The following is a 12626-nucleotide window of genomic DNA, read 5'->3' as shown; positions in this document are numbered from 1 at the left end:
CCTGCTTTGCAACGTTTCTAACCACTGGAGTTAGCTGTCAAATTAATCAAAAACATGTTCTGCCGTTAGACGGAAAACCGTTTCCTACTTGAGCATAGAGAGAGGGTTATAATAAGCAGAATACACATTTTATCAAAGGACTTATTTGTTTTCACATTTCATAAGTAATTTCTGCCCAGAGTTAATACGTAGGCTATATATATTTTTTTGAAAATCTTGCAGGCTATTTCTACAATCTCTATTCATCTCAGTATGTTAATTAACATACGTGACATTTTTTTTTTTTAAATAATCTTTTAAAACAGTTGGATTCATTGGTAGGCTTATTCCTTCCTATACAGGTTAAAAGCAAATATCCTCTGTTTAAACACATCAGAAATTCCATCAAAATGCATAAATAGCTACCTGCATATTTTTTTATTTCAGTCTAGTTTTTTTATTCAAACATGAGCTATTTATCTAGTTAGTTTAGTTTAGTTTAGTTTGTCATTTAGTTTGTCTTACTGTGTGCTGTTTTGGACTCAATCACTTAAAGGTCAAATACTGAACAAGTCAAAAGAATGCGCAACTGAAGGAAATTATTCTATGTGGAAATTTAAGAAATTCTCATTTATTTTTTTATTTTAGTGACCTTAAAACTACAAGACATATTTATTATGTATATTAGTAGGCTCATAAATTTAACATTTAGATTAGTCTGGATTGGATTTAACTTTATTATCATGACACATATACAGGTACAAAGCAACGAAATGCAGTTTGGTATCTAACCAAAAGTGCAATAAGCAGTAAGTGCATGCCACATTAATAGAGTGATATATAAGAGGTATGTCTTTGTAAAATATGGGCAGTATTTACAGTTAAAACATGCGTACAGGTGAGATCATACAGCCATACAGGTGAGTGATATATTATTGTATTTTATTATGCATAAGCTTGAGAAATGGTTATTTATCTATTTGTTTGTTTTATGGTTTATTTTTAAGCTTAAAAACCTAAGACACGTTGATTTATCTATTTGTTTGTTTGTTTGTTTGTTTGTTTGTTTGTTTCACAGCGAATTAATAAATAGATTAAACTTTTTTACCAACTGTCGTAACAAACCGACCTTGTCTGCGTTGTAATATAACTAGAATCACTGAAAGTATTTAATTTAACAAGACATATCTACGGTAATTGAATTTGAATCTGTGTATGTTTAACAACTACTTATCTGGATAAATTGGATCTGTCTTAAAAAATGTTTGATTGTTTTCTGTCTCGTCTGCAATAATAATATATTAGACCTTAATATACATTATTTATTTATGTATTTTCTCCTTTTATTATAAGAGCCTTAAAATCGCTCAACCTTATATCCAATCAGGTGTGAAGATGCTCTTTCTACTGCATGTCTGGCACAGACATGCAGCATTAAACTTCCATCATGTCTGAAAAATCATTAAGCCACTGTTTCAAAGCTGATTAAAAAAAAAAAAAAAACTAAAACTTACCCGCTCCCCCTCCCCTACTTCTAAGCCCTTCGCCCCTCTATTCACTGGAAATAACTGTTCAAACGCACAATGCGCTCTGGACCGCTTTATTCAGTCGCTCAACTTCCCTACATTTTCATTGGTCCCCAGAGGATGCGGCCGCAGCGGATTGGAGGAAAGTTTTTCGTTGAGCTTTCACACCCCCACCTCGCAGATATTCGTGGTCCGGCGCTCCTGCGTTTCCAGTTGTTTTCCCATCCACTCACCGAGAAAGAGAGCCGGGGCGCGACGGTCCTATATTTCTAAGTGAACGCAGTGACTGATGCGCAACTGACGCCTAAAGCCACCAGGTATAAAGAGGCGAAACAGTTCACTGCTTGCTGGAGTGTTTGAGCAACTTTTTAAAAGAAAAAAGGACAGATAGCAGAGAGAAGCGTAAAAATGGTGTCGGCCGGATTGGAAATCTTGGGACTTGCTATGTGCGTATTTGGCTCGCTCCTGGTCATGGTTGCGTGCGGGCTTCCCATGTGGAAGGTGACGGCTTTCATCGAGGCCAACATCGTGGTGGCACAGACGATCTGGGACGGCCTGTGGATGTCGTGCGTGGTGCAGAGCACCGGGCAGATGCAGTGCAAGGTGCACGACTCCGTCCTCGCCCTCAGCCACGACCTGCAGGCGGCCAGAGCGCTCACCATCATCTCCTCCGTGATGGGAGTGCTGGGTCTCATGGTGGTGATCGCGGGGGCGCAGTGCACCAACTGCATCCGCACGGAGTACGTGAAAGCTCGCGTGGTGAACGCCGGCGGGGTCGTCTACATCGTCAGTGGCCTTTTTGTGCTGGTGCCTCTCTGCTGGATGGCCAACAACATCATTTCCGACTTCTACAACCCGCAGGTGCCTGCATCCAAGAAGAGGGAGATCGGCGCGGCGCTGTACATCGGCTGGGCGGCCACGGCGCTGCTGCTGATCGGGGGGACGCTTCTGTGCTGCTCCTGTCCCTCCAGCGGGAACACGGGATACTCTGTAAAATACGCACCGACCAAGAGAGCCTCGCAGAACGGGGAGTATGACAAGAGGAATTATGTGTAGCTGCGTCCATTGCTCAGAGCAGACGGTGCGTAAAAGAGACTTGCAGCTTAAAAACTGTTTTTTTACGGACCTTGTTTTTGCACCTCCAACTTTTTATGTATACATTTGAACTTTGAAATCATCGGAAGCGTCTCTGGTCCTTCAATATTTTCGGGCCATTTTTTTTTTTTTTACACATTTTTTTTTATGTCTACTGGAGATTTTTCTTACAAAGACTATCAACTACAAGAGGTAGTTCACCACAAAAAAAGGAGTATCTGTGTTAGGTACCTGCTTTTGTAAATTGGTCAAATAATTAGTTTTATAGGTTTATCGGCTGTCTCGTAAACCCCCGATGCCCACCCGGTTGATTAGGTCTGAGCTCTGAAAATGTAAAGTGTTCTTTGTCTTCAAAGTGCATTGTCAGCACAAAGTTGTACAGTAGAATGGCAGCACGCCGCCACATTCTGCTATAGTTTTTCTAAAGCGGCAATGACACTTCAGAAACCAGCAATACCATTAAAAAAATTGGTTATTTAATTTTCGTTTTAAAATATGAATTGTTAAATTTGGATATAACAATGTGCGCGATACACGCTTTTGTTGTCTTTTTTTGTTGTTGTTATTCAGAAGTAACACGTGAATTACATTTGGTTTAACTTTCTTTTCATGTTTCAAACATTCAAAACCACAGGCAAAAAGAAAACAGCTCTTTTCTCATGTTCCTCTACTGCCTTAGAAGCTGCTTCACCCCGTGACGTCACTACCCACGCGGGGTACTAGAGGGCTGATGGTTTTCAACAGTTGCTCACCACTTAATACAAAAAAGTGGCAACTATTTACCTGAAAACAACTTAGACTTTAGATAATTTTGAATATCTTACACATGGTTTTGTCATACAAAAATACAGGGGACAACACCCATACAGCGCCGACTGATATACGCAGAACTGCTATGGACCATCAATTCAGTTTTTTTTTTCCAATCAGGCAATTTTAGCTTAATTATGTTTAATATAAAAAGAGAATCGAACCACCTTATGTTTGTGTTAATCTGTTGTTGTTGTTGTTGTTTTTTTACCACAAAAAGCACAACGGTTTGTATTTAAAATTCTAATTATGTACTTCAAAACGAAAATCAAATAACTACTTTTTTGTTATTTATTTTCTTTGGGTTTTTTTATTACTGGTTTCTGACTAGAACATCCAATCAGCAGAACATGAACCGACCAGGATCAGTGTAGATGTCTTGGACACTATCCAATAAGAATGAAGACCCGAAAAGCAAATTTCACACATATTAAAGCCCCTTTGAGTCTTAGAATATAATATCTGTGTATGAGAGTCATGCTGGAGTCCATTATTTGGCTTTTCTGAGCACCTGCAAAGTTTTTCACACCAGGAAAGCATCTCTTTTTCTTTGTATAACTTCCAGGAGTTTATGTTCCATCGTTCATGTGTATGAAGATGCAATACTTTGTCATTTTATTGTGATTAAACAGAATATATTGTTGGAAACCTCTTAGTTTTAGAGTGTGTTATTAAAAACAAACCACAGCTTATACGGCAGAGACATGGGGGGAGCTCCTCGGCTTGTGCATGCTCTTCCCAGCGATCCATAAAACAACCCCCACGACGGGAGAAAGTATTTTGGTTATCCATTGAAATCCAGATGACAATGCCCATTCAGCCAGAGTGGGACTCTGCTGTTCAGCTCACAATACTCCAAACCCCCCACACCCCACCACCAACCCCCCCGTTTGAGACCACAGCCACCCCTTCTTCTGGCCCAGTCAATGAAAAGTGTTCAAATTAAAGCCGCTGGTGGAATTGCTCATCCATTAGCCATCAGTCTAATCTCAATCCTGCAAGACAATCCATCAACAACTGCAGCACATCTAATAAATAAACTGGGTTACTACTGGAATATAGGTCACATGGTTAGGGTAACGTTTAAGCTGTGGCAACAGAAAAGTAAAAAAAAAAAAAAAAAAAAAAAAAAAGCAACAAAGATTTTGCAGCCAGTGAGTAACAACATTGTGATTCAAAACTGTGACTGGATTACAAGAGCTTATCCATACTTGTTTTGCCCGGTGACTTAAGATTCTTAGCAAGTCATATGGCCAAGTTGAAAACAGAAAGCCTGGGCTGTTTTTTTTTTTTTTTTTCACTCCTCAGGGGGAAAAAATCATTTATAACGTGAAACGCTGGGTGTTTGGGGTTTGTACAAAATGTCAATTCAAGTGTAAAATCTCCATATGAGCAAATATCTTTTATTTATTTTGTATGCGTTACACAATAAGGTGCATCAAGATTCCAGATCGATTAAAAGAACAGAAGGCCTGTAACTGATGACAGCGGATCTAAAAAAAAGCGAATACACCCATGTTAAAATGCAAGGTGATGGGGATGTAAAAGGATGAGACAATTATAAATCATGTAAAATAATAATAATAATAATAATAATAATAATAATAATAATAATAATAATAATAATAATAATTGTACCCTGTGCAGAGTTCTTAGTTCACGCTTACCATCAATCAGAGTGAAACTGTTGAACCTGAAATAAGGTGCAACTGTTTTATAAGGAAGTTCTTGAAATCTGCTCATTTGCATTCTTTCAAAAAAAAGAAGTTTTAAAGGATCAAGATGACATAATTTTTACAAAGGTATCAGGCAGGAGAAGAGTCCTAACTAGTTACTTGGCATTTCATATACACAATGGCACAATGAAAACAGCCATCCATATTTTCCTGAAGTGGTTTTCCTGAAGGAAAATATGGAGCAAGAATTACAAAATATGGTCATTTCTCAGAATTGATGAAAAAGAGGAACTCAAACTGGTCAGAGAGGTGACAAAGATGCTGACAACAACACCGTAGAAGTTACTGGTTTGTGCTGCTTGGTTCCTACATGTTACGACATACTGCCGGATTCAGCAACATGCAGGATTATATTTCCTTCATGTAGAAGTGGTGTTTTTGTCCAGGAGGTTGAAGTCATGAATTGTTCCACGTAACCGGGAGTTTTAGCCCAAAGCCTCTCCAGTCTCTCAGGAGTCCACTGCGAGTCCAAGCATACATCTAACTCAACAAAAGAATGACTAAATGAGGGGAGAAATAAAGTTTTCAAGTGACCAATTCAACATGTGGGATACGGATATAACCCTACCGCTAAATGGATGCTGAATGCAAATAATTTGAAGGTGGGCATACTTCTGCAACTCGATTATTGCACATTTTTTTGCCTTTTTCCCCATAACAGACTTGTGTTTGTCATAATAAGTGCTTCCTAAATCATGAAAAGCTGGGCACGGTGGTGCAGTTGGTAGCACTGTTGCCTTGCAGCAAGAAAGTCCTGGATTTGAGCCCTGGCTTTGACTTTCTGCATGGAGTGTGCGTGGCTTCTCTCTGTGCAAGCGCGGGTTCTCTCCAGGCATAACAGCTTCCTCCCACAGTCCAAAAAACATGACTCTGAAGTTAATCGATTGCTCTAAGTTGCTCTTAGGTGTGGGTGCATGGTTGTTTGTCTCCGTGTTGCCCTGTGATAGACTGGCAGCCTGTCCAGGTTGTAGCCCGCCTCTCACCTAGTAATAGTAATAGTAATATCATCTTTATTGTCATTGAAACATACATTACAACAAAATTTGCTCTCGGCTTTTAACCCATCCCCTTGGGAAGCAGAGGGCTGCCATGTGCGGCGCCCGGGGAGCATTCTGGGGTTAAGGGTCTTGCTCAGGGACCCAGAGTGCCAGCACTGGGGATCAAACCGGGGACTTGCATCCTTCTCTGAGTGCAAGCATGCTGCTCTAACCACTAGGCCACCACTCCCCGAGTCAATAGCTCCAGCTATTGACTGCTGGAGCTAGACACCAGTCCTCATCCCTTCCCACATCTCTGCACGGATAAACCGGTGTAGATGATAAAAAGCTGGAATTTAAACAGGGGTTGTAGCCCCATCCAGCAGAGGCTTGTGTTGGCATCGTAACAAAATAATAAAAAAAACCATAAAAGTTCAAGAGGTATGAATAGTTTTGGACACTATGTCTGTAATAAAGTACTTTGTAAAAGGCTCAGAATGATCTGCCTCTCAGATGCTTTGTCAGACAGTCAGCTCCACCCCCAAAGCACCGCATAGAGAGTGATGAAGCACAGGGGAGGTGGGACGTTGGGGGGATGGGGGGTGGATTGGTGGTACATCATGGTAGTCAGTTTTGAAGGAGCTGAAGGGGAGGGGGCGGAGGGAGGGGACCCCCCCCCCCCCCTTAACAAAAACAAAAAGCCCGTTTCCTGAAAGAGGCAAACAGCCCAGAGATGTCACTGAATGGGCACTCGGCGTGGTAACCAGGCAGAACCTGCAGTTGCCTGGGAACCAGAGCCTATAATGTGGTGGTATGGATGAGCCTAATAAAAGGCCTTCCCGTCGGACATTCCAGCAGACGTGGACCGAGAGAGAGAGAGAGAGAGAGAGAGAGAGAGAGAGAGAGAGAGAGAGAGAGAGAGAGAGAGAGAGAGAGAGAGAGAGAGAGAGAGAGAGAGAGAGAGACACACACACACAAAAGCAGTCTGGAGGTTGAAGAAGGGATTTACTGGAAGCTTGTAATGGTCGCTGCAAACAGCTGTCACAGCACAACCCAACAACTTCATTGTGTGTCACTTTAAGAGCAACTGTTGCCTTGCTGCAATGAGTCCAGAGGAACGATTGGAAAGCAGACGGCCACTGGCGAATTATAATGGCGTTGGTAACAAGTTAACAGAGACACACAGGAAATAAATCTGAAAAGGCCCAGGACCAAAAGTCATTCTGAATCAGAATCAGAATCAGAATCAAGTTTAATCGCCAAGTAGGTTTGCACTTACAAGGAATTTGACTTGATGTTGATGGTGCAGACAAAAAATAAGAATACAGTAAAATAAAAAGTAAGAAGGATATATATACAGAAGCTCTATACACTCAGTAAACTGTGCGTTAATGTAACGCAGTAACTTGTAAGTCCTGAACGGGGGAGAGAGACAGAAACCAGTTTCACGGGCGGCTCTTGGTCTTGTTCATAAGGCCGGTAGCAGATGGGAAAAAACTGTTCTTGTGGAGCTCCAATAAGCTCATCCCAGCACCGATGAGCTTATATGAGCGGCATCCTTCGCCTCCTTCGGTCGGAGCAGTGTGTGCTCATTTGTTTCTCGCGGATTTCCTTCCAAAAAGCGAGAAAAATTTATTTATTTATTTATTTATTTATTTATGTTCTTTCACTTTCTTTTTTCAAATATCACATTACACATGTCAGCTTACATAATAATATATATGATTTAGCAATGGCATCTAGGTGTTATTCGAGTGTATCTGTTGCTTTATGTCTGTTGGTTGTGCTGTTCTTTTTGTGTCTCTTTCCAGGTGATGGAGCAGACAAAGAAGGTTTTATCATTCTCTCCCTTTTATCTCCTCTTTCTTTCACCTCTACTCTTTTTTTTCCTTTTCTTTCACTTTTTGTTCTTCCTTTACTCTCTCATTGTCATGTCCATATAATTTGAAATTCTCCTTGCAGGAATCATAATAAAGCTATTTACAAGCATAAATCAAGTGGAGCACTATGGCGAAAGCTGTACGCTCCACTTGTAAAAGCAAAATCTGTCGAGCTCTATCTGGCATTGAGACATCAATTCCTATTGCCATATTGCTAGACAGGACACTGGGAAAAAAAAAAAAAAAGCGAGAAAAAGCCGTATCAGTGATGGTCTGAAACAAAGCGGCCTTAATGAACGTTTTCACTGCTTGAGTCAGGGCTCACATCAGAGCCAGCAGGTGCATTCGGTCAGCAGACTTCCCAGCTGGACGGAGCTCACCCACCGGAGAGTAAAGCCAAGTGCCAGCAGGTGGTCATACGCGGGGGGACAAATGTAGCTTTGTGCGTCGAGTTAAAGACCCCATGAGCCGTTTGTTTAAGAAACAATGAGGAGGGCCGTGGCGGATAGAGGTCGGGACAAAAAGAAAGGAAAGAAAATCCCCTCGGCGTTCAGTTCTGAGCCGTGTTCACAAGGTCTACGGCTTTGTGACTCACAGGTTTGAGTCTGAAACCTGCTGCATGGCCAGGCTTCCTTTGCGAGGGACAACGGAACAGGAAGCAGGAAGGAACCTGGAGGGCGTGGAGAGGAGGAGGTTGTGAGCGTGTTTCTATGCTTGGAGCTCTTTGGAGATTGCTCCAAAATCCAGCCTAAACAAAGGAAAACAGGTGCAACCTAACACACAGTCCTGCCAAAAAGTTATTTTTTTCCTTTTACATGCTTTACATTCAAACCAGATCATTCATTTTATCTTTTTCTTTTAAGCAAATACACCAGATTATACTGTTGAGCCTTCTTCACAACATCTGCAGTTGCCGTTGTCTGCATAGACATTAATCTCTGACTGATTGTGACCCGTTCTCATTTTACCACAGTTTACAAATCCAGACTCACTGTAGAGCTTACATTTTCTTCTCCACACAAATAATCACAGTGAGGTTTAATCATTCACTCATTGGATTAAACAAAGTTTATTTTCTTCTGCTGACCCTCCTCGCCTTGTTCCTGCAGGATCTCAATCTTTTCTTGATGTTTTTCTCAGGTAGAAGTGGCTCCATCTTCGAAAAGTTGTTCTTTCCAAAAATCTTTGCCTCATTGTGCGTGCAAGCTCTGCACTGGCGGCCACGTGGCTTTTTTTTCTTTTGCACCTCGCTCATGAAGGCATTCTCCTGGAGTTTGCGGACATTCCTGGAGGAGCAATTAGCAATGATGGCTGCAACCTTTTAATTGGGGGGAACTCAAGAAAATAATTTCGCACACATCTGCCCCTCTTTTAATGCCGATCTGAATGATTTACAGTTAAGAGGAGTTCAGGATAGAGAACTGGATCTCAGCCTCACCTGTCTGTTTATGACTCCACTGAAATGAAGTTAGATGGTTAAGAATAATGGGCTTATTGATAGAAAGTAAACTTTTTAAGCTTTTGAAAACAATCGGACAATGCAAACTGTTAGCAGGAAAGCTTGTGAGAAGTCTACAATACAAAACATTTGTTGTCAGTGCCAAACTTTTTTAAGATAGAGCTGTGTTTGTTGTGGAGGGCCCGGACACAGGCAGGATGCAGGCAGATTATAAAAGGGAGGAGACAGGAGGATGGTAACACTTGATAAACACCGCAAGGAGTCAGTACTGGGACCAGGAACACGTGATTCTGACTGCTGAAATGTGAAAAAGGCTGTAAAGTGAGCACAGAGAGGCACTGAGGGAACTTAAATGAGGAGATGAAAGGATGAAAAACACAAAAGACTAAATAACTAAATGGCCTGTAACCCACGCATGAACTTATAACAAATAAAAGAAAACTATTACCCAAAAACACACCAAATGATTAAGATAAGATAAGATAAGATAAGATAAGATAAGATAAGATAAGATAAGATAAGATAGGCTTTATTGATCTCACAATGGAGAAATTCACTTGGCACATCGGTTCATACAAGAAGGTGCAGAGAAAGAAAGGTGCATTCAGTTATATACAGTGAATCTTCATATATACAATGGATCAAAAAGGATACAAAAAAATACAAAGGAAACAGGGATGGGCATATGCTGTCTTATTTACATACATATATATATATATTCCTGCCTACATACATACGTACCTACACGTATATATGTGCATATACATCCGTGTATACGGATGTATATGCACATATTAAAATACAAATTATAATACAAAGACAGAAGTGAAACAACCACCTTCATATCATGACAGCAAGAATGTCTAAAAAGGTTTAAGATATCTTTAAGACAGGCAAAAAAAGAGCCTTCTCCTATGAAGGGATCACACTTCTTAGCATTCAAAGGGAACGTTTAGCCTTGGCTGTTGGAAAAGAGGCTCCTGCAGACTGTGGACGAGTAGTTTTGTCTCTCTGGTGTCCATGGAACAGTGGACCAGATCTTCACCACTAAAGAACTGCTAATGCTCGTTTGGTCCTGACCGTGTCCCTCCAGGTTCTTTGTGTGGTATGGAGTTGCTTTCACCAGCTCTGATTCTTCCATTGTTCGCGTAAAAGTAAGAACCGTGTCTTAATTCCTTCGCGGTGCTAGCTGGACGCCAACATGGCTTCCCCCTTGTCTCCGGTCCAGTTTGTTGTGTTCATGGACAGGATCTCATCATGGAGAGATTAGTGTATCTGGTTTGGGGACCACATGGTTTCATCTGTGCTTTGTAAATTATGTGATTCTGTCTTTGTTTTCAGGCCTTGAGCGACTGGGATAAATGTCGGCTCCTCCGAGCCTGAGCTCATGGTTCTCAAAGCGATGAAGGTGGGCTGCTCAGTTCTTCCTCTGGTCTTGTTTCATGAGTGATGGTAGAAGGGGTGGATGGATGATTTAGGCTCTAAGCTGAAGCGGTACAGTAGCTGCCTGCTGAGGTCCGTCATGGAAAAGAAAGGGCTGACCTCTCAGTTTCCCGCTCTGTCAGTGTTGCACCCCTCACCTACGGTCACGAGACACGGATCATGACTGCAAAGAGTCCCGTCCCAGATAAAAGCGGCAAAATTTTGCTTCCCCCTGCTCTCCTCGCTGCACAAAGCAGTGTTATTGTAAGGCCTCCCAGCAGACTTTATCGCCATAACTGCTCCCAACAAACCTAAAGCTGTTTACCTTCCTGCTGTTATTTGTAGTTTTTCTATTTCTTGCAAAAAGGTTGCTGCCGTCACCCTCTTATTCTTGTTTTTTTGAATGTTTTTGCCTTTGTGGGTATCTGCATGCTTCAATTTGCCTTTCGCTTGTCTCTTTGTCCACCTGAATTTCCCCTCAGGGGGACAATAAAGGATATTTATTTTCTATTCTACTCAGGAGGGGCCAGGCTGAGCCGTGGAGAGCAAGGAGCTACGTCAGCAAGGGGCACCACAGAATGGAGCCTCTGCTCTTCAGCAACAAAACAAGTTAGTCAAGTTGGTTCAGGCATTTGATCAGGACGCCTCATTCCTTACACTGACGTATACAGGGTTTAAAGCCAAAGGAACATTTTACACCGTGTTATACCTGTAGATGTAACAGGTGTTAGCATCTAATGAGGAACAGACCGTTATTAACTATCGCTCAACATAATCTCGATATTTAGGGGGGAAAAAAATCTTCCAAATGTTTATTTTGGATTTCTAAAAACACAAAAAAAAAACATAATCTGAGTTTTTCTGTGTAATTAGAGACATTTTACTGAAAGCGATAAACTGAGTAGGTAGGGAGGTATTTGTAGGAAAAATGATGGAGGAGGAGATGAAGAAGAAGGGAGTCTCCACTCCTTTCGTGCCCATCTAAGTGAGATCATGTTTCTGTACAGTTTATCATCCACACAAGGTCATTTTCATACCTAAACTAGTAAAAAAAAAAAAAACGTGCTGCAACTTGGACATACGTATGTATATAAAGTGCTGAGGGCTGAAAGCTCTCTGCTAAGATGAAGAGGGATCCTGGCAGGATGAAGGATGTCTCTGGGGCAATAGGAGGCATTTCTGATTTAGCACAGTTAGGACAAAGCGCTCCAAGATTTATTCATCAGGGGGATCTACATTAAGCTCGGGCCTCCAAGGGTAATTTGTAATATGAGTACTCCTTATAAATTTAAAGTGTAGCACGATTAATGGCATCGTTTACACTGTTAATCTAGACTATTAGACAGAAAAAGAAAGAAACCTAAATATATTTTAAAGGGGTTTTCTTTAGCTTCATGAGCTCTACACTGTCTTTGTGCAAGGGACCACAGTGTATTTTCAAGAATGAAACTTGTTCTGCTTATTTGTTAAGGAAGTCCTGCATGACTGAGCTACCCACCACAGTGTGTGACAGAAAAGACACCCTCATCACACCCGACTACAGACCAAGCATTTATCTGGCTTTCTTCCAGGCCTCCTAGCGTGCAAAGCCTAACTTAATTAGAAAGTCACGCCTATTGGACATGTCCCTACTGTGACTGAACACAGTCCGCAGAATATAAAGTGTTTACATGTGACTCTTTCTTATCCAATATGCAGGGAGCGGTGTGTGTGTGTGTGCGCTTCATTTTTCCGGATCCCCT

The 12626-nt window shown here is 41.4% G+C and overlaps 1 protein-coding gene across 1 annotated transcript; it reads left to right on the top strand.

Moving 5' to 3' along the window:
• The first annotated feature begins 1688 nt into the window (after nucleotides 1-1688).
• Nucleotides 1689-4058, top strand: cldn5a (claudin 5a). Its single transcript, XM_021313005.2, has one exon. It carries the CDS (start codon nucleotides 1914-1916, stop codon nucleotides 2559-2561), a length of 648 nt encoding a protein of 215 aa, XP_021168680.1. The 5' UTR covers nucleotides 1689-1913; the 3' UTR covers nucleotides 2562-4058.
• The last annotated feature ends 8568 nt before the right edge of the window (nucleotides 4059-12626 follow it).

Source organism: Fundulus heteroclitus, chromosome 12, assembly GCF_011125445.2.
Source record: "Fundulus heteroclitus isolate FHET01 chromosome 12, MU-UCD_Fhet_4.1, whole genome shotgun sequence".
Taxonomy (NCBI): Eukaryota; Metazoa; Chordata; class Actinopteri; order Cyprinodontiformes; family Fundulidae; genus Fundulus; species Fundulus heteroclitus.
The sequence above is the reverse complement of the archived record's forward strand: the minus strand, read 5'-3'. Positions and strand labels throughout refer to the sequence as shown.